Source organism: Muscardinus avellanarius (assembly GCF_963383645.1).
Source record: "Muscardinus avellanarius genome assembly, chromosome: 18".
NCBI classification, from domain to species: domain Eukaryota; kingdom Metazoa; phylum Chordata; class Mammalia; order Rodentia; family Gliridae; genus Muscardinus; species Muscardinus avellanarius.
This window is the reverse complement of record NC_137804.1, coordinates 42,088,004-42,107,224: the sequence shown is the minus strand read 5'-3', so window position 1 is coordinate 42,107,224 and position 19,221 is coordinate 42,088,004. Positions and strand designations below refer to the sequence as shown.

The 19,221-nt window shown below is 54.9% G+C and overlaps 1 protein-coding gene across 1 annotated transcript; it reads left to right on the top strand.

Annotated features, from left to right (window-relative positions):
- Positions 1-219: 219 nt before the first annotated feature.
- On the top strand, positions 220-16,296 carry COPE (COPI coat complex subunit epsilon; the record flags this gene model as incomplete). Its single annotated transcript, XM_080715443.1, has 10 exons — positions 220-345; positions 3,364-3,426; positions 6,126-6,226; positions 7,150-7,302; positions 9,921-9,974; positions 10,488-10,569; positions 12,588-12,743; positions 15,374-15,442; positions 16,067-16,141; positions 16,249-16,296. 10 exons carry the CDS (start codon positions 220-222, stop codon positions 16,294-16,296), a joined length of 927 nt encoding a protein of 308 aa, XP_080571569.1.
- Positions 16,297-19,221: the final 2,925 nt, after the last annotated feature.

The following is a 19,221-nucleotide window of genomic DNA, read 5'->3' as shown; positions in this document are numbered from 1 at the left end:
TAGACCGCATTCTAATCTCGCGGGATCCAGCCAAACTACAATTCCCAAGATGCCCCACGGGGCGCGTGGCGTTACCCGCCCCCGGGCTCCCGTTTAGAGCCTCCCATTGGTTCACTCAAAGCCACGCTAAAGGAGGAAACTACATTTCCCATGATGCCTTGCTACCGGCTTCCGGCCGACGTGTCTTTGAGGAAGAGGAGCCGGTGAGAAGATAGCGTTATGGCGCCTCCGGCCCCCGGCCCGGCCTCTGGCGGCTCTGGGGACGTGGACGAGTTGTTCGACGTGAAGAACGCCTTCTACATCGGCAGCTACCAGCAGTGCATCAACGAGGCGCAGCGGGTGAAGGTGCGGCCGCGCCGGGGCGGGGACCTGGAGGCCGAGGAGCTTCCTGGCGGCCTCGGGCCGTGCCTTTCCTCTCCTTGCCGCATCTCTTTTCCATGTACCTCTTCCGAGTGCGGCGAGGTGGAGTTGCTGTCCCATCACAAAACCCGAAGCAGTAACATTTAATGTTATCGATCAAAAGGCGTGGTGGCGTATGCCTGTTATGTCTATATGTGGGAGGCTGAGACGGGAGGATCGCAAGTTCGAGACCAGCCTCAGCGAGAAACAGCGAGACCTTGCTTCAAAGTAAACAAAATAAGCCAGGCGTGGTGGCGCACGCTTGTAATTCCCGCGCTTGGGAGGCTGAGACAGGAGGATCGCACGGGTTCGAAGCCAGCCTCAGCTACTTAGTGAGGCTCTCAGCAACTTAGTGAGACCCTGTTTCCAAATAAAGTATAAAAATAGGTCTGGGAGGATAACCCGGAGGTAGAAAAGCCCCTGGGTTCCACCCCCAGTACCACCAAAATAATAATAATAATAATAATAATAATGAAGAAGAAGAAGAAGAAGAAGAAGAAGAAGAAGAAGAAGAAGAAGAAGCAGAGCCAGATGTGATGGCTCATGTAATTCCAGTACTTGGGGGGAGGATCGCAGGTTCAGGTTCGTCGCCTGCCGCGAACTTAGCGAGGGCCTGCACAATTTAGTGAGACCCTGTTTCAAAATAAAAAACAAAATAGGGGTGGAAGGGTAGCTTGGAGGGAGGTAGAATGCCCTTGAATTCAATCCAGTACCCTTAAAAGAAGAAGGAGGTTTTCGATCCCTCATACAGGGAGGTGTTCGTGCCACTCTAATAATTAGCAATCGTTCTTATTCGTCCAGCCTTATACCCAGCAGGTTGGGAATGGCATTCCTACCTAGGCAGGTCTCTACAACGGGGCCACACTCCCAGGCTGGGTTTGGCACATCCATCCCGTCCCCCCAGTGCGCCCGGGGGTCTCTTGGGGCCGTGGTGGTCCTGCAGGCCTAGTAGTGCCCTGCCTTTGTGCACACAGGACAGGTGAACTGGAAGGGTGGCCTCAGATCTTGGGGCACCCCGTGTCCCACTTAGTGTCATACTGTCTTTGTGATCCTTTGATTCTTACTGAGTGGGGTTTGGGGACCCAAGCCAGCCATCTCTTTCTTTTGTGTATGTGCTGGGGTTTGAACCCAGGGGCATTCCACCTCTAAGCTATACCCCCATCAAAAAAAATTTTTTTATACTGGGAGTTGAACCCAGGGGCATTCTACCTCTGAACTACACTCCCAGCCTGATTTTTTATTCTATTTATTTATTTATTTATTTATTTATTTTTGATGGTACTGGGGGTGGAACCCAGGGGCTTTTCTACCTCTGGGCTATACTCCCAGACCTATTTTTATATTTTATTTGGAAACAGGGTCTCACTAAGTTGCTGAGAACCTCACTAAGTAGCTGAGGCTGGCTTTGAACCTGTACAATCCTCCTGTCTCAGCCTCCCAAGTGCTGGGATTACAAGCATGCGCTACCACATCCTGCTTTATTCTTTATTTTGAAACAGTGTCTCACTAAGTTGCTAGTGGCTTCATTAAGTAGCTGAGGCTAGCCGTGAACCTGTGAGCCTCCTATCTCAGCCTCTCAAATGCTGGGATTATAAGTGTGTGCCACCACGCCCGGCTCCCCCATCACTTTTTATTTTATTTGGAGATAGGGTTTTGCTAGGTTGCTGGGAGTCTCTTTAAGTTGCTGAGGGTGACTTCAAACCTTTGTTCCTCTGGTCTCAGCCTCACAAGTACTGGGATTATAAGCATGTGCCACCACACCTGGTTTCTCTGTTTCTTACAGAGAAGGGGGGTTCGGGGACCCAGGCTGGCTGTTGTTTTTACCAGAGTCACATGAGAGAGACTTATTTAGAAGACCATGTTCCTGTCCCTAACACTTAGCAAGACCCTGTTTTCCAAGTCATAGTCAGATGCCCAGCCTGTCCACTGGGCCTCTCAGCAGCACTGACCTGAGTCGGGCTAGCGCCAGGTCTACCTGGCCTGTGGTGAGGACACCTTTGCTGCTCGCCCCTCCCTGGGGCACGGGCCGGGGGAAGGGCAGGGAGCTTGGAGTCTTTTCCTGGCCGCAGGGCAGAACAGTGAGTTGCAGTGTGAATGTGGACTGAAGTTCGTTCCACCCCCTGTTCCCACTCGCAGTGGCCGGGCTGAGATGGTGGCCTGCATATCCCACCCCAGTGCTGCCCGCAATCTCGCTGACCATCTGGAGACCACTAACCCTGTGTTGGGGCAGCTCGGCCAAGATCCTGCTGGGGACAGGGCTGGCGTCAGAGAGGCAAACCTTCCTCTCTGTGTTGGTTTTTATTTTGGTTTGGTTTTTCGTTACGGGGGGGTTGAACCCAGAGGCATTCTACCTCTGAGCTATCCTCCTAGCACTGTTTTTTATTCTTTATTTTGAAGCAGGGTTCACTAAGTGGCAGAGGCTGGTCATGATCCTGCAGTCCTCCTGTCTCTGCACCACCCTACCCGGCTGTGTTGGTTGTTTTTAAAACCTGGTGTGGTGGGACACTCTTGTAACCCCAGTACTAAAAAGCTGAGATCCGAGGATAACAGGTTTGCAGCCAGCCTCAGCTACCTAGTGAGGCCCTCTGCAACTGAGTGAGACTGTTTCAAAATAAAAAATAAAGAATAAAGAATAAACAATAGGAAACTTGGGGGGGGTTGGGAGGTGGTCAACTTCTAAGGCCCTCTGCAACTTAGTGAGACACTGTTTCAAAATAAAAATTAAAGCTTTGTCTTTTAGATAAGCAAACTGGGGGTAAGCTATACAACTGTACAAGGCCATGTGTCCTGCAGACAGAGGTCGGGCTCTGCCCTGGCTCCTTACTGGCAGGGCGAGGACTGTACCGTCCTCTCACAGAGGATGCCCTGTGCCTCCAAAGGTCCAGGGCTGGGAGGCCACCCTTTCCCATCATAGCCCCATGTGGGTTCTGTCTCCCGTCTCCTGACCTGCCTGTGTTCCCACAGCTGTCAAGCCCAGAGAGGGACGTGGAGAGGGATGTCTTCCTGTACAGAGCATACCTTGCACAGGTGAGTGTAGCCGGGACTGAGACGATGGGACCCCCACAACAGGACAGTAACCCACAAAGTGCCAGGGCAGGATGGTGCCACAGTGTGGCCGTGGGCCTGGGAGACAGCAGGAATCTGCCCGCTGTAATTGTTTTTTTTGGTGGTACTGGGGTTACTGGAAGCCCTTCTACCTCTGGGCTACACTCCCGACCTATTTTTACAGTTTTATTTGGAAACAGGGTCTCCTAAGCCAGCGTGCGCGGCTGGCTTCAAACCTGCGCGATCCTCCTGTCTCTGCCTCCCAAGTGCGGGGATGACAAGCGTGCGCCGCCACGCCCGGCTGCCCACTGTAATTGGACAAGAGCGGTGGGCGTGGCAGCCATACGTGAGTGTCTCTGTCATTGTGGCCCTGGACAGCCAGGACAGGGAGCCGTGTTAGGATTTCTTGGTATTCCCTTTATAAAAACAATTAGCAGCCAGTTGTGGTGGCGTCCACCTCTAATCCTAGTACTTGGGAGGGTTAGACAGGAGGATCACAGGTTCACAGCCAGCCTCAGCAGTTTAGTCAGGCCCTCCGCAACTTAGTGAGACCCTGTTTCAAAATAAAATAATAAAATAGGACAGATGTGCAGCTTAGAGGTAGAATGGCCCTGGGTGTCATCCCCAGTACCACGAAAGAAAAGAAAAGGAAAGCAGTTGATAGTTATTGTTAGTTTATTACAGTTTTAGGTTCATAGAATAACTGAGCAGATAATACATACAGTTCCCTGTACTTCCTTCCCCGCACATGTTTTGCTCTTTATAAACATCTTGTGCTAGTGGAATACACTTAGTCTGCAGAGCTGGGGATAGAACCCAGGGCATTTTGCACGCTAGGCAAGTGCTAACCTCTGAGCAACCCCCAGCCCTGTTGAGTACATTTGTTGATGCACCGAGTAAACTGGAGTCTACAGTTGGCACCAGGCACTGGACTGTTTTAAATGCATGACCATACCGGGTGTGGAGGCGTGCGCTTGTAATCCCAGTACTTGAGAGACTAAGATAGGAGGACTGCAGGTTCAAAGCCAGCCTCGGCAACTTAGGCCCTCCGCAACTTAGATCATGTTTCAAAATAAAAAATAAAACAGGATTGGGAGTGTAGTTCAGAGATAGTTGCCTGAATTCACTAAAACGAAAGAAAGAAGAAAAAAAAAGCATGATTATCTTGTAATACGTTAAGTGGTAATACAATAAGAGTATATTCCCATGTTCTGGAAACAATCCAAGCCGGGCGTGGTATCGTGTGCCCGAGGTCCTAGCTATGTTTGCAGTACCGGGGATGGAACCCAGGGGCAGGCTACCTCCTAGCTATACCCCAGCCCTATTTTTCAGTCTTTTTATTTTTGAAACAGAGTCTCACTGAGCAGCTAAGGCCATCTGTGAACTACCACCCTCCAATCTTCATCTTTTGAATGCTGGGATTCCACGCACACGCCACCACGCCCAGCCAAGGCTGTTTGTTTTTTTGTTGTTGTTTTTTATGGTGGTACTGGGGGTGGAACCCAGAGGTTTTCTACCTCTGGGCTATACTCCCAGACCTATTTTGTTCTTTATTTGGAAACAGGGTCTCACTAAGTTGCTGAGAGCCTCACTAAGTAGCTGAGGCTGGCTTCGAACCTGTACCATCCTCCTGTCTCAGCCTCCCAAGTGCGGGGATTACAAGTGTGTGTCACCACGTCCGGCCAAAGACTCTGTCTTTTAAAAAAAAAAAAGCTAGACTTGCTGGTGAACACCTGTAACCCAGTAGTGTTGGGGAGGCTAAAGAGTAGGGCCGCAGGTTCAAAGCCAACCTCAGCAACTTAATGAGGCTCTTAGCAACTTGGCAAAATCTTGCTTCTGAATAAAACAAAAGTAGAGCAGTAGGTGTAACTCAGAGGTAGAATGTTCCTGGGTTTGGTCCCCAGCACCACACATACAAAAAAAAAGGGCTGGGGTGTAACATTAGTTCAGCGGTGGAGCTGGTGGAACACCCCTGCATTCAGTCTCCAGTACTGCACATAATACAGCCGGCCATGGTGCCACACATTTGTAATCCCACTACTTAGAAGACTGAGATGGGAGGAATACAGGTTCTCGGACAGCCACAGCTACTTGGCGAGGCCATGTGCAATTTAGTGAGACTCTGTTTCAAAATAAAGAATAAAAAAATGACGGGGCGTGGTGGCGCACGCTTGTAATCCCCACACTTGGGAGGTGAAGACAGGAGGATCTGGCAGGTTCGAAGCCAGCCGCGCTGGCTTAAGAGACCCTGTTTCCAAATAAAAATATAAAAAATAGGTCTGAGAGTGTAGCCCAGAGGTAGAAGGGCTTACAGGAACCCCAGTACCACCAAAAATTAAAAAAAAAAGAAGAAGAAATGGGGCTCCAAAGTAAAAGGCCGCTCGAAGGGGCCTAGAACCGAAGACAAACAAACAAATAAATGGGTTTGGAGGGTAGCTCAGAAGTAGAATGCCCCTGGGTTCAGTCTCCAGTACCATACAAACAATAAAAGTGATAACGAAGGCCTTCAGGAAGAACGGCGTGAGGGTCAGGCCTCCGGCTCCATCCCCTCGTTGGGTGGTGCTGCCCTGACCCCGGGTGACATGCCTGCTTCTCCTCCCTCACCCACAGGGTGGGGGGGGTTGGTGTGCCTGCCTGTGGGGGTCTTTCATGGCTCTTGATGCATGTCTGTCCCACCTCAGAGGAAGTACGGCGTGGTCCTGGACGAGATCAAGCCCTCCTCGGCCCCTGAGCTGCAGGCTGTGCGCATGTTTGCTGAGTATCTGGCCACCGAGAGCCGCAGGTGAGACCTGGCCAGGTGGAGGGGCCCAGGCCACAGGCTTTCTCCCAGACTTGCTTGTCCTGCACCTGGGCAGGGGTGTCCATCCCTCCATGACTGCTTTCCCTGCCTGCATAGTCACGGGGCGATGAGCACTACTTCGAAGGGTGCTGGGGATGGTGTGTGTGTGTGTGTGTGTGTGTGTGTGTGTGTGTGTGTGTGTGTGTGTGTTAGAGCACGTGCAAAGCCTGTGCGGGGGGCCTGGGCTTCCACGCCCAACACCGAAAGGGGAGGGTGCCTGTGAGGATGGTCAGATGCTGTGATGTGTGTCCTTGGGCACACCGCCAGCTGCTGCTCAGCCCTCTGCATGGCCATGGTAGCCTGCCCTGAGACAACAGGCAGCGGGAACGTGGGCGCACTGGGACTTACCTAATTAGAGCTGCTCGCCCAGCTGGCCCGCTCTCCCCAGAGGCTCCCTGGAGCGCAGGTGGAGGCCAGGAGTGCCACGCCAGGTTCTGTGTTTGTAAAACATCTATGCTTGGGTTCCATCCCCTCCTGCCACCTAGGACAGCCAGAGTCAGGCCAGGCAACCTCGGTCCGCTCAGCACAGCCCCGACACTAAGGACTCGAGAGCCCGGCGGCCACCGTGCTGCTCTCCGGGCAGAGCGGACGCAGCCCTCCTGCAGTGTATCCTCTCCGCGAGGCCTGGATCACCCAGCCCCGCTTCCCACAGTCTCAGTCACCCCATCTGCAGGGGTGGAGAAGTGCCTAAGGGTGAAGGTAGCAAGGCTCATGCCACTTGGCACCCACCGGGCCTGCCAGGGCTGCTCGGCCTCCTGCTGCCGTGTGCCCTGGGGCCTGACCTGCTCTCTGGGCCCGTCTGCTCCTGCAGGTCGCGAGTGTGAGGCTCCCTGCCCGTCCCAGCCCTGAGCAGCCATGTCTTGCAGGGACGCCATCGTGGCCGAGCTGGATCGGGAGATGAGCAGGAGCGTGGATGTGACCAACACCACCTTCCTGCTCATGGCTGCCTCGGTCTATTTCCACGACCAGAACCCCGACGCAGCCCTGCGCACTCTGCACCAGGGGGACAGCCTGGAATGGTGAGTGGCCGGCTGTTGTGGCCTGGAACTCCCTCGTGCTGGGAGGGTGGGCCTTCTCTCTCTGCTGCTGTAACCCACAGAGGGCAGCGGGGCGCTGCTGGCGGGCTGGAGGCTGGGCAGTCCAGCTGGGTGGCTGGGCTCCGGGCAGGCCCTTCGTGCCCTATCACAGCACAGCGGGTGGGAAGCAGGACGGAGCCCCCAGCCCCACTCAGGACAGCTGGCGCCCTGGTCACTCCCTAAGGGTGCCTCTCAGAACCCTCAGTGGCAGCCAGGTGTCCCGCAGGCTCTGCACCTCAGGGCACAGCAGGGCAGGGGTGGCTGTGTGCCCCTTGCTGCGTCCTCCTGGAAACCGGGCTCTGCCTCCCAGGCTCAGGCCAGGAACATTCTCCTGCCTGGCTGGGTTAGCGCCCAGGGCTGGAAGTCCTCCATTCCCACAAGCAGAGGAGAAAGCACCTTTGTCTCTGCTCAGCCCCAGCGCCTGCAGTCTTTGCTCCGGTCCTGGCCTGGAGCCGGGGCTTTGCCTTGTACGCTTTGCCGCCGGGGACGCCCCAGAGCCGCACGGTGCCCTGGCACATCGGCCCTCCGCCTCCTCAGCCGACCCGTCTGCTCCCGCCTTGCTTCCCTCCTTAGTCAGACTTGTTGTTCAAGCCTGCTTTCACCCACAGAGGGACCGCAGCAGCCTCGAAGTGGGACTGGGGGTGTGGCCCATTGGTTAGGGTTTGCCTGGCACGTGAGGCCCTGGGATACAGCCCAGCACCAAAGCATCTATTTAAACTAATTCATTTACGCACACAGCCTCAGCCACATAGTGAGACCCTTTCAAAATAAAGAATAAAAAGAATTAGGGCTGGGGATGTAGCTCAGAGGTAGAATGTCCCTGGATTCCATTCCCAGCACCACAAAAAAAGCTTAACTAATTAATCAGTCAGTTAGTTTAGCCGGGCCTGGTGGTGCATATCTGTAACCCCACGACTTGGGAGGCTGAGACAGGAGGATTGCAGCTTTGCAGCCAGCCTCAGCTACTTAGTGGGGCTCTCCAAATTACTAAGACTGTTTCAAAATAAAGAATTAAAAAAAAAATAGGGCTAGCCTATGCTCCCAGCCTACTTGTTTTTTGTTTTTTGTTTTTATGGTGTGGGGATTGAACCCAGGGGCATTCTACCTCTGAGCTACATCCTGCCCTAATTTTTTTCCTTTATTTTGAAACAAGGTCTCACTAAGTTGTCGAGGGTCTCATGAAGTAGCTGAAGCTAGCTGTAAACCTGTGATCCTCCTGTCTCAGCCTCCCAAGTCCTGGGATTGCAAGCGTGCAATCATGCCTGGCTAGTCCTGTTTTATTTATTTATTTATTTATTTATTTATTTATTGCAGGTCTGGGGATGGAACCCAGAGGCATTTGACCTCTGAGCTACACCCCCTGTCCTATTTTTTGTTCTTTTTTTTTTTTTTTTTTTGGGTGGTACTGGGGTTCCTGGAAACCCTTCTACCTCCGGGCTACACTCCCAGACCTATTTTTATATTTTTTTATTTAGAAACAGGGTCTCTTAAGCCAGCGAGGCTGGCTTCGAACCTGTGCCATCCTCCTGTCTCCACCTCCCAAGTTCAGGTATTACAAGCGTGCGCCACCACGCCCGGCTTGTTCTTTATTTTGAAACAGGGTCTCGCTTAGTTGCAGAGGGCCTCACTAAGTAGTGAGGCTGTCCAAGAACCATGATCCTCCTGTCTCAGCCTCCCAAATGTTGGGTACAAGCGTGCACCACCGTGCTCCGCTAATCCTAGGTATTTGAGAGGCTGAGGCAGGAGGACTGTAAGTTCCAGGCCACACTGGGCAACTTAGCGAGACCCTGTATCAAAGTAAAATAACAAGGGCTGGGGGTGTGGCTCCGGCTGGTGCCCTGGGATCAGTCCCAGCATCAAAAAGAGAACCTGGCTGGGATGGTGGCTCACGCTTGTAATGCCAGCATTCTGGAAGCTGACAGAGGAGGATCGCAGTTCACAGTCGATCTCAGCTACTTAGTGAGGGCCTTTGCAAATCAGTGAGACCCTGTTTCAAAATAAAGAATAAAACATAGGGCTGGGGGTGTAGCTCAGAGGTCAAATGCCCCTGGGTTCCACCCCAAGTACCGCCAAAAAAAAAACAGAGATGGCCCTTGAGTAAGGAAGGAGTCAGCTGCAGCCAGCCAGGCAGGGCGTTGCTCTGTGGGTGAGAGAACATGGGGTGTCCCCAGCTCTGGGCCCAGAGGGAAGCAGGAGAGAGGAGTGGGAGGGTTGGGAGGACTGGGGCCTGGTGCGGGGCATTGGGTTCTGATGCCCACGTAGAAGTGGAGGTGGGCACAGCTTCCTTCCCTGTGGGGTCCCCTCCCCAGTGCCCCTGTTTCGGGGTGCAGGAAGCCCAGGGCAGGGCTTCCCCTGCCACTCTAGCCCACGGGGTCCTCCTGCAGCAGCTGAGGACTGGAGCCCTGCAGAGACCCTGCGGCAGGTGTGAGGTTTGGAAACAGGGTGTCTCCCACAGCCTGGAGCCAGTGGTATGAGACCTGGAGGGTGAAGTCGGACTCTCCCGGAAGGTGCAGTGTGGGGGCATAGTCTCTGCGGGCCCATTGACCCCCCTCCCCCCACAGCATGGCCATGACGGTGCAGATCCTGCTGAAGCTGGACCGCCTGGACCTGGCACGGTGAGCCCCTCCCACCTGTCAGGACCCCGTGCCCGGGAGCTGTGCCTGGTCACCCCCGCTCATTCTCAGGCCACGTCTCCCAGGTGACCCGCCACCCTTCCCCAGCCTGCCCTGCAGTTCACCATAGGGACCAGGGCCTGCGTTTTCCTCCAGGAGGCTGCAGCGTGGTGGGTGGGCTTTGTGTGGGGGTGGCTGGCAGGACTCCTCTGCTGCGTATCCTGAGGCCCTGGCTGCAGCTAAGAGGTGGGGGCGCTGCCTGGGGCCAGTTCTATCCCAGCACCACACACCACATCGCTCTGCCATACCTGTGCCACTGCGTCGCGGCAGCGTCTGTTCTCAGGCTGTGTCTCCCCTGGGGTCCCTGGGCCTGCCCGTGGCAGGGAAGACACTTCGTCGTAGAACCCATGGGGCAGGGAGTATGTGCTGGGGCCTCCAGGCTCCAGGGCCTCCGAGTGAGGACAGTGTGCACCAGGTGGGACCTTGGCGCTCAGTGGCACCCTTCCTGCACCCCAGGAAGGAGCTGAAGAAAATGCAGGACCAGGACGAAGATGCCACCCTCACCCAGCTGGCCACCGCCTGGGTCAACCTGGCCGTGGTGAGCTCTGAACCTTCCGGGGGGTGCGGGGGGGTAACAGGGAGGCTGGTGCCGGCTGCATAGGGCCTGTGGCTGGCATCTCACTGTGCCAGTTCATGTCCATCTCAACCCCGTCCCAGGCCTCTGGCATCCAGGCGGCTTGGCCAGAGCAGACAGATGGAGGCAGATGGGATGGGCAGAACCGCAGGCTGGTGGCTTCCCAGATAGCACCTGTGTCTGCAGCCTGGCGGTGTCCGCTCCCTAGTGCCTGGGCTTTGTGGCTAGTGTTGCTCTCCGGCTCTTGGTCCAGTATCCTCTCCCTCCCTCCCAGGCTGGGTTCCACACCCTGCAACCCTGGACTCTGGACTCAGCCTCCTTTCTGAGTCACTCTACTGTCTGGGCCTTTCTTCTCTTTCCTTTTCTTTTTGTGTGTGGTACTGGGGATCGAACCCAGGAACATTCTACCTGTAACCCACGCCCCCAGCCCCATTTTTTATTTTTATTTTTTAAATTTATTTAATCAATTTATTTATTTTGTGGTACTGAGAGTAGAATCCAGGGGCTTTTCTACCTCCAAGCTATACTCCCAGACCTGTTTTATACTTTTTTTATTTGGAAACAGGATCTCACTAAGTTGCTGAGAGCCTCACTAAGTAGCTGAGGCCGGCTTTGAACCTGTGTAATCCTCCTGTCTCAGCCTCCCAAGCGCTGGGATCACAAGTGTGCGCCACAACTCTGGCTCCATTTTTATTTATTTTATTTATTTATTTATTTATTTATTTATTTATTTATTTATTTTGGTGGTACTGGGGGTGGAACTCAGAGGCTTTCTACCTCCGGGCTATACTCCCAGACCTTTTTTATATTTTATTTGGAAACAGGGTCTCACTAAGTTGCTGAGAGCCTCACTAAGTAGCTGAGGCTGGCTTCGAACCTGTGCGATCCTCCTGTCTCAGCCTCCCAAGCGCAGGGACTACAAGCATGCGCCACCACGCCCGGCTCCATTTTTATTTTTAAACAGTCTCAGTATGTTGCAGATGGTCTCATGAGGTTGCTGAGGCTAGCTGCGAACCTGTGATCCTCCTATCTCAGCCTCCAAAGTACTGGGATTATAAGAGTATGGCACGACACCTGGCTTCCTTCTTTCTTTCTTTCTTTCTTTCCTTCTTTTCTTTTCTTTTCTTTTCTTTTCTTTTCTTTCTTTCTGTGCTGGGGATTGAACCCAGGGGCATTCTACCTCTGAGCTACAACCCCCAGCCCTATTTTTTTTAATTCTTTTATTTTGAAGCAGGGTCTCACTGAGTTCCAAAGGGCCTCACTAAGTAGTAGCTGAGGCTGTCCTCGAAACACAATCCTCCCATCTCAGCCTCCCAAATACTGGGATTACAAGCATGCGCCACCACGCCTGGCTGGGGCATTCTACTTCTGAGCTACAATCTCAGCCCTATTTTTTTTATTTATTGTAATACCAGGGATTGAACCCAGGGGTATTCTATCTCTGAGCTATATTTTATTTTTGCAATACTGGGGGTGGGACCCAGGGGCAGCTACCTCTGAGCTGAGGCTGTCTGCAAACTGAACCGTGATCCTCCTGTTTCAGTCTCCCAAATGCTAGGATTACAAGCCTGCCCTACCATGCCCGGCCATTTTATTGTTTTTGAAACAGGGTCTCCTTAGTGAGACCCTCTGCAACTTTGTGAGATCCTGTTTCAAAATAAAAGATAAAAGGCCGGGTGTGGTTGTACTTGCCTGTAATCCCAGCATTTGGGAGGCTGCGACAGGAGGATCGTGATTCACAGACAGCCTCAGCTACTTAGGCCCTTCCCAACTCAGTGAGACCCTGTTTCCAAATAAAGAATAAAAAATAGGGCTGGGGGTGTATTCGGTGGTAGAATGCCTCTGGGTTCCATCCCCAGTACCACAAAAAAAAAAAAAAGAAAAAGAAGAAGAAGAAAGGAAGGAATTATGCGCCCAGCGTCTCACAGCAGGTAGGGGTCGGGCCAGGCTTCAAGCAAGTCCTGACACAGATCTACCCCCAGGGCGGCGAGAAGCTGCAGGACGCCTACTACATCTTCCAGGAGCTGGCTGACAAGTGCTCACCCACACTGCTGCTGCTCAACGGGCAGGCCGCCTGCCACATGGCTCAGGGCCGCTGGGAGGCAGCTGAGGGCGCGCTGCAGGAGGCGCTGGACAAGGTAGGCACTCCACCTGGGAGGCCGACACCCTGAAGGCCCAAGAGCCAAGGTGGGGCTCACAGGTCGAAGTCCCTGCCGGGATAAGATTCTGGGGGCCACAGATGGAAATCCCCACCTAGGCTTCTCTTGAGGGGGCATTCAGGCCATGAGGCCTCTGTTGGCCTGAGCTAAGCAGGTACGGTGCCCCAGCCTATCCTCACTGCCCCCTCCCTGATGACCAGCTCCCGTCCCAAGTGCAGCTCCTCGTCTGGGTTCTTTTTTTTTTTTTTTTTGGTGGTACTGGGGATGGAACCCAGGGGCTTTCTACCTCCAGGCTATACGCCCAAACTTATTTTATATTTTATTTGGAAACAGGGTCTCACTAAGTTTCTGAGAGCCTCACTAAGTAGCTGAGGCTGGGTTTGAACCTGCGCGATCCTCCTGTCTCAGCCTCCTAAGCGCTTGCCGGCCATCTTCGTCTGGGTTCTGAGTCAGGAGAGATGATAATTGGGCTGAGACTGCGGGCAGGAGGTGTCCCCAAGTCCAACCAAGGCAGCCATGTCTCCTTAGGGATGAGGCCATGTGACAGTGGTGTTGCTTTGTGGTCAGAAGGGACATTAGCCGGTTCCCTGTGGGCTCATTGATGATCTAACAGGCGAGGCTGGTAGGAACCTTTCCTCCCCTTTCCGCTCTACGAAGGCTGTCTTCAAAAGAAAGATGTAGAAGCCGGCGCTGTGGCGTACCCTCGAAGCCAGCCTCAGCTACTTAGTGAGGCCCTTTGCAACTAGTGAGACCCTGTTTCAAATTAAAGAATAAAAAAATAGGGCTAAAGTGTAGCTCAGAGTATGCCCCTGGGGTTACATCCCCAGTTTCACACACAAGAAAAGAAGGTCATAGAGCCAAAATAGACCTGCGCGATCCTCCTGTCTCCACCTCCCAAGCGCGGGGACTACAAGCGTGCGCCACCACACCCGGCAACTTTTTTTGTTTTTCCTGTACTGGGGATGGAACCCAGGGACATTCTACCTCCAAGCTACACCTCCAGCCTTATTTCTTTATTTATTGAGGATCTGGGAATGGAACCCAGGGGCATTCAATCTTCAAGATACACCCCTTGCCCTAGTTTTTATTTTGAAACAGGGTCTTACTAAGTTGCGGAGGGCTCACAAAGTAGCTGAGACTCTCTGGTCTCAGCCTCCCAAATGCTGGGATTACAAGCATGGGCCTCCACACCCTGCTTTTATACTTTATTTTAAAACAAGGTCTCACTCACTTGCAGAGTCTCACTAAGTAGCTGAGGCTGGCCACAAACCTGCGATCCTCCTGTCTCAGCCTCAGGTACTGGGATTACAAGCGTGTGCCACCATGCCCAACTGATGGCTGGGCCTTCCTTTTTTTTTTTTTTCTTTTTTTTTTTCTTTTTTTTTCTTTTTTCTTTTTTCTTTTTCTTTTTGGTGGTACTGGGGTTCCTGGTAATCCTACCTCCGGGTTACACTCCCAGACCCATTTTTATATTTTTATTTGGAAACAGGGTCTCTTAAACCAGCACAGTTGGCTTCGAACCTGCGCGATCCTCCTGTCTCCACCTCCCAAGCGCGGGGATTACAAGCGTGCGCCGCCACGCCCGGCTTTGGCTGGGCCTTCTTATAGGTCCTTCCCGCAGCACGTCTGAATTCATGTATCTGTTCATTCATTGCTCTTGTGGTGATGGGGATGGACCCCGACGCATTGTAAGTGATAAGCACACGCTGAGCCCCTGAGCTGCACCAGCACAAGCTCCGTCTAGATCTGAGGTCAGGGCTGTGAGCAGCCCCTGGCCTGGTGGCCTCCCAGCCTTGTTGTGTCCCTTCCTGGGTTCCACCCCATGTGGCCACTTCCCTTGGGGGCTGTTGAACCTCATAATGACTCCCAGCTGCCACCTGTGCTCAGCCCCAGAGCCCCCTCCCCAGGGGCCCAGGTTGGCGAGCATCCCTCCCTCCCTGGCTCGCTGCTGAGGCTGAGCGCACGCTCCTGCCGCCTCACGTGGTGGGTTAGGTGGCACTGATGCCCAGCCTGTGGGGTGGCTGTGGCCAGCGCACACGCACGTGTGTCCCAATGGCTTGTTTTCCCTGCCTCCTGCATCCCTGCCTTGGGGCCTCCAGGGCCCTGATCTGATTCCCAGGATTTGGGAGCTGCAGGTGTGCCCAGTGGGTCGCCTGCTGGGAGTTCTGGGAATTTCCCAAGATATTCCAGCCAAGCGTGCCCGGGGAAGGGCGGGGCGGGGCGCCTCCTGAAGCCCATTCTGCTGGGCCACAGGAGCGGAGTCACTTGGCCTGGGCCCAGTGACTGAGATTTTTTCTGTAAATACACTTCTCTGGACAAGCAAGTGTCCCAGGCCAGTCTGCAGACAGGGAAACTGAGGCTCAGGGTCCAGCCCACGTGGGGCCGAGGGAGGGTGGGCTGCCGCCTGTGGCACCGTTCACGCACAGTTCGCTCCTTTGCAGAGTGCTGGGGACTCGGTCCAGCCTGGCCTGGCCAGTGTGGGGTGGCCCTGCGTGGGGCGCAAGCCTACCCCAGGGCGAAAAGAGTCCTCGTGCTGCCCAGGCGTGGGCGGGCGGGCCGGGGCTCCTGAGGCTGTGGCCCTGTCAGCCCCATGTCTGCCTGTGTTCCAGGATAGCGGTCACCCGGAGACGCTGATCAACCTCATCGTCCTGTCGCAGCACCTGGGCAAGCCCCCTGAGGTAGGCCGCGCCCGGCCCGCGCTGGTGTGGGCCTGCCCCTGCAGGCTGCAGACCTGCCTGAGTCAAGGGCGGGCTCCTGGCCAGCTGGTGGGTCAGCCGCCCGAGGGCTCAGCAGGCGCCTGAGCCAGCAGGCAGAGAGAACAAGACCCAGGAGGAAAAGGGCCCAGCGCACCCTCATCTGAGGGCGGTGACCATTCATTCACCCGTGCCTGGGAAGGACCCCAGGAGGAGCAGGACAAGGGTGCACTGACCACCAAGGCCCGGAGATCCTGACGTGGCCTGGACCCCAGTCGTGGGGACACGGCCAGACAGGTGCCTGGAGCGCGGGCCAGGGTACTGCTCAGGGTCCAGCCTCTAATCCCCAGCCCTGGGTATGCCGTGGTCTGAGGTACCCAGAACAAAAGCCGTTCCTGAGTCTGCCCCAACCTGGCCATTGCCATGACCTCCGTCCCTCCTGGGCCTTTCCTGACCACTGCCCAGGCCCAGGCAAGGTTCCCATGGTACCCCCAACCCCAGGCCCCCCATGACCAGGGTAGACTGTGGAGCCTCAGGGGATGGGGCAATGGGAGACTCCCTGACCCCGAAGTTAGGAGCCACTGGGCTCACCTGGCCCCACTCCCACAGGTGACTAACCGCTACCTGTCACAGCTGAAGGACGCCCACAGGGCGCACCCCTTCATCAAGGAGTATCAGGCCAAGGTGAGCGCCATCCTGAGCCCTGAGCCCGCCTGCTGGAGAGGCTGCGCCTGCTGGGAGGCTGCGCAGGTCAAGGCTCTCACCACGCCGCCCTCCCTCTCCCTCCTCAGGAGAACGACTTTGACCGCCTGGTGCTGCAGTATGCTCCCAGCGTCTGAGGCTGCCGCAGGACTGCGCACCCTGCTGTCCCTCCTGCCCTCAGCCCAGCGCCACGTCCCTCTTCTGCCATTAAACATCTGACTCTCAGCCCTGTGCTCTGGTCACTGTGGTGGGTAGAACTCAGAGCCGGAGGGCAGGTCCTGGGCCCCACTCTGCTGTTGCAGTCCCACAGCCCCCCGAGCTGCAGAGCCCAGCCCCCACCCCACAGAATCGCCCCGGCCTGCCCTGAGCAGCCTGGAGCGGCACGCAGGGAAACCAGGGCACAGGTCCTCCTTGAAGGGCCCCTCGGGCGTGGGAGGTGGCACACAGCGGCCCTGAATTGTCATTCATCACAGCCCTGCCCCTGCCTGCCGCCTGGCCGGTCCTGGTGCCTGGCTGGGCTGGGCCCTGGGCCATGCAGTGGGCACCTGCTCCCGGTGCTCCCAGGGAGAGACGTGTAGGCGATGGAGGGAGGAAAGAAGAGGTGCTGGGGAGGGCGGAGGCTGCTGAGCCCTGCGGGCAGCCAGGCTCCCGGGCAGCCACGCTGCCACATCCTTCAGAGGCCCGAGGCCTCGCTGGGCGAGGAGGCCAGTGAGCGCTGACCTTGGCTGCAGGCCAGAGCCCATCTTACCTCCTCTGGAAGAGATAAGGAACGTGGGGCCCCACTGCCTGAAACTGAAGCCAGTACCTGGTGGCCCCAGCCCCAGCTCCTGCCCAGGGTTAGTTACGGGAGGGAGAGGAGGCCTCTCCTCAGGGGATGCCAGACTCAGGGCTAACCTGGGCACCACCCATCCGGCCTTAGCCACCCCGGTACCCTGGTCCCTGCGGCCAGCACCAGGACTCTCCATTCCTGCCCCAGGCCTGCCAAAAAGAAATGGGAGAGACCAAGCTGGGGCCTCTCCTGTTACCGATGGGTGCCGTGGTGACCAGATAGCGTGGCAGGAGTGGGGAGGGCGGCCACTGGGAAGGCCAGAGCACCTGCAGGCCTGGGGCCCCACAGGGACGCCTTCCATCGGGTCCAGCCCCTTGGCCGGCCGCAGCAGCATCGCCTCTGGCTTTGAGCTGAGCCCGAGTTGACCAGGCTCAGGCAGCTGGGCTTGTCTCCTCCCCACGCTGGGGGCCAGGCGTGGTGCACATTTCTGTGATCCCAAGAATGGGGTGGCTGAGACAGAGGGTACGAGGTTCAAGGCTAGTCCTCCACACCTCAGATCCTGCTTCAAGAAAAGAAAAAGCTGGGCGTAGTGGGGCATGCTTGTAATCCCAGCGTTCAGGAGATCAGAGGATCGCGGTTCGCAGACAACCTCAGCTACTTAGCGAGGCCCTTCACAACTCAGTGAGACCCTATTTCAAAAATAAAAAGACGCCGGGCGTGGTGGCGCATGCTTGTAATCCCCATGCTTGGGAGGCAGAGACAGGAGGATCGCGCAGGTTTGAAGCCAGCCGCGCGCGCTGGCCTAGGAGACCCGGTTTCCAAATAAAAATATAAAAATAGGTCTGGGAGTGTAGCCTGGAGGTAGAAGGGCTTCTAGGAACCCCAGTGCCACAAAAAAAATATTAATTAATTAATTAATTAATTAAAGACTAAGCCGGGCATGGTGGCGCACGCTTGTAATTTCCACGCTTGGGAGGCTGAGACAGGAGAATCGCACAGGTTGGAAGCCAGCCTCAGCTACTTAGTGAGGCTCTCAGCAACTTAGTGAGACCCTGTTTCCAAATAAAAATATAAAATAGGTCCGGCGGTGTAGCCCAGATGTAGAAAGCCCCTGGGTTCTATCCCCAGCACCACACACAAAAAGCAATAAAAAATAAAGACTGAGCCGGGCATGGTGGCGCACACTTGTAATTCCAGCATTGAGAGGCTGACACCAAAGGATTGCGGCTCGCGGACAGCCTCAGCTACTTAGGCCCTCTGCAACTCAGTGAGACCCAGTTTCAAAATAAAGAATAAAAAATAGGGCAGGGGATGTAGCCCGGAGATCGAATGCCCCTGGGTTCCATCCCCAGACCTGCAAAAGTAAATAAGTAAATAAAAAGACTAAAAAATAGGGTTGGGAGTGTAGCTCCGAGGTACAATGCCCCTGGGTTCCAACCCTGGTGCCAAAAAAAAAAAAAAAAAAGGAACAAAGTATTTGATACATAATCATAATACTGGAGAGGCAGAGACAGGAGGATCTCCGGTTGAGGCCAGCCTCAGCAACATAGGGAAACCCTGTTTCACAGTAAAAAGTCAAAAGCATTAGAGCACCCCTGAGTTCAATCACTAGTAGCACACACAACATCAAACAAGCCGAGCATAGTGGCGCACACTTGCAGTCCCAGTGCTTGGGGGGCGTGTCGTCAGCAGTCTCGCTATCATTGAAAAGACCTGGCGACAATTTAGAAGGAGGAAGCGTCAGCCGGGCGCGGTGGCGCGTGTTATAATCCCAGCATTCGGGAGGCTGAGGCCGGAGGATGGCGGTGCGCGGACAGCCTCGGCTACTTAGCAACTCAGTGAGACCCGGCTTCAAAATAAAGAATAAAAAATAGGATTGGGGGAGGTAGAGTGCCCCGGGATTCTATCCCCAGTGCTGCAAGAAAAAAGTCCATTAAAATGGGGCAATTCTGTATCTAAGCGCTGTATGTGTGTGTTACTGGGGGCGGAACCCAGGGACTTTTCTACATTCAGGCTACACTCCCAGACCTATTTTATATTTTATTTGGAAACAGGGTCTCACCAAGTTGCTGAGAGCCTCACTAAGTAGCTGAGGCTGGCTTCCAACCTGTGCGATCCTCCTGTCTCAGCCTCCCAAGCGCTGGGATTACAAGCATGCGCCACCACGCCTGGCTTTAAGCACAGCCTTAACAATTTATGCATCACTGAAACATATCAAAGTCGCCTTTGAAGCCAGGCGTGGTGGCGCACGCTTGTAATCCCAGCATTCAGGAGGCTGAGACCGGAGGATCGC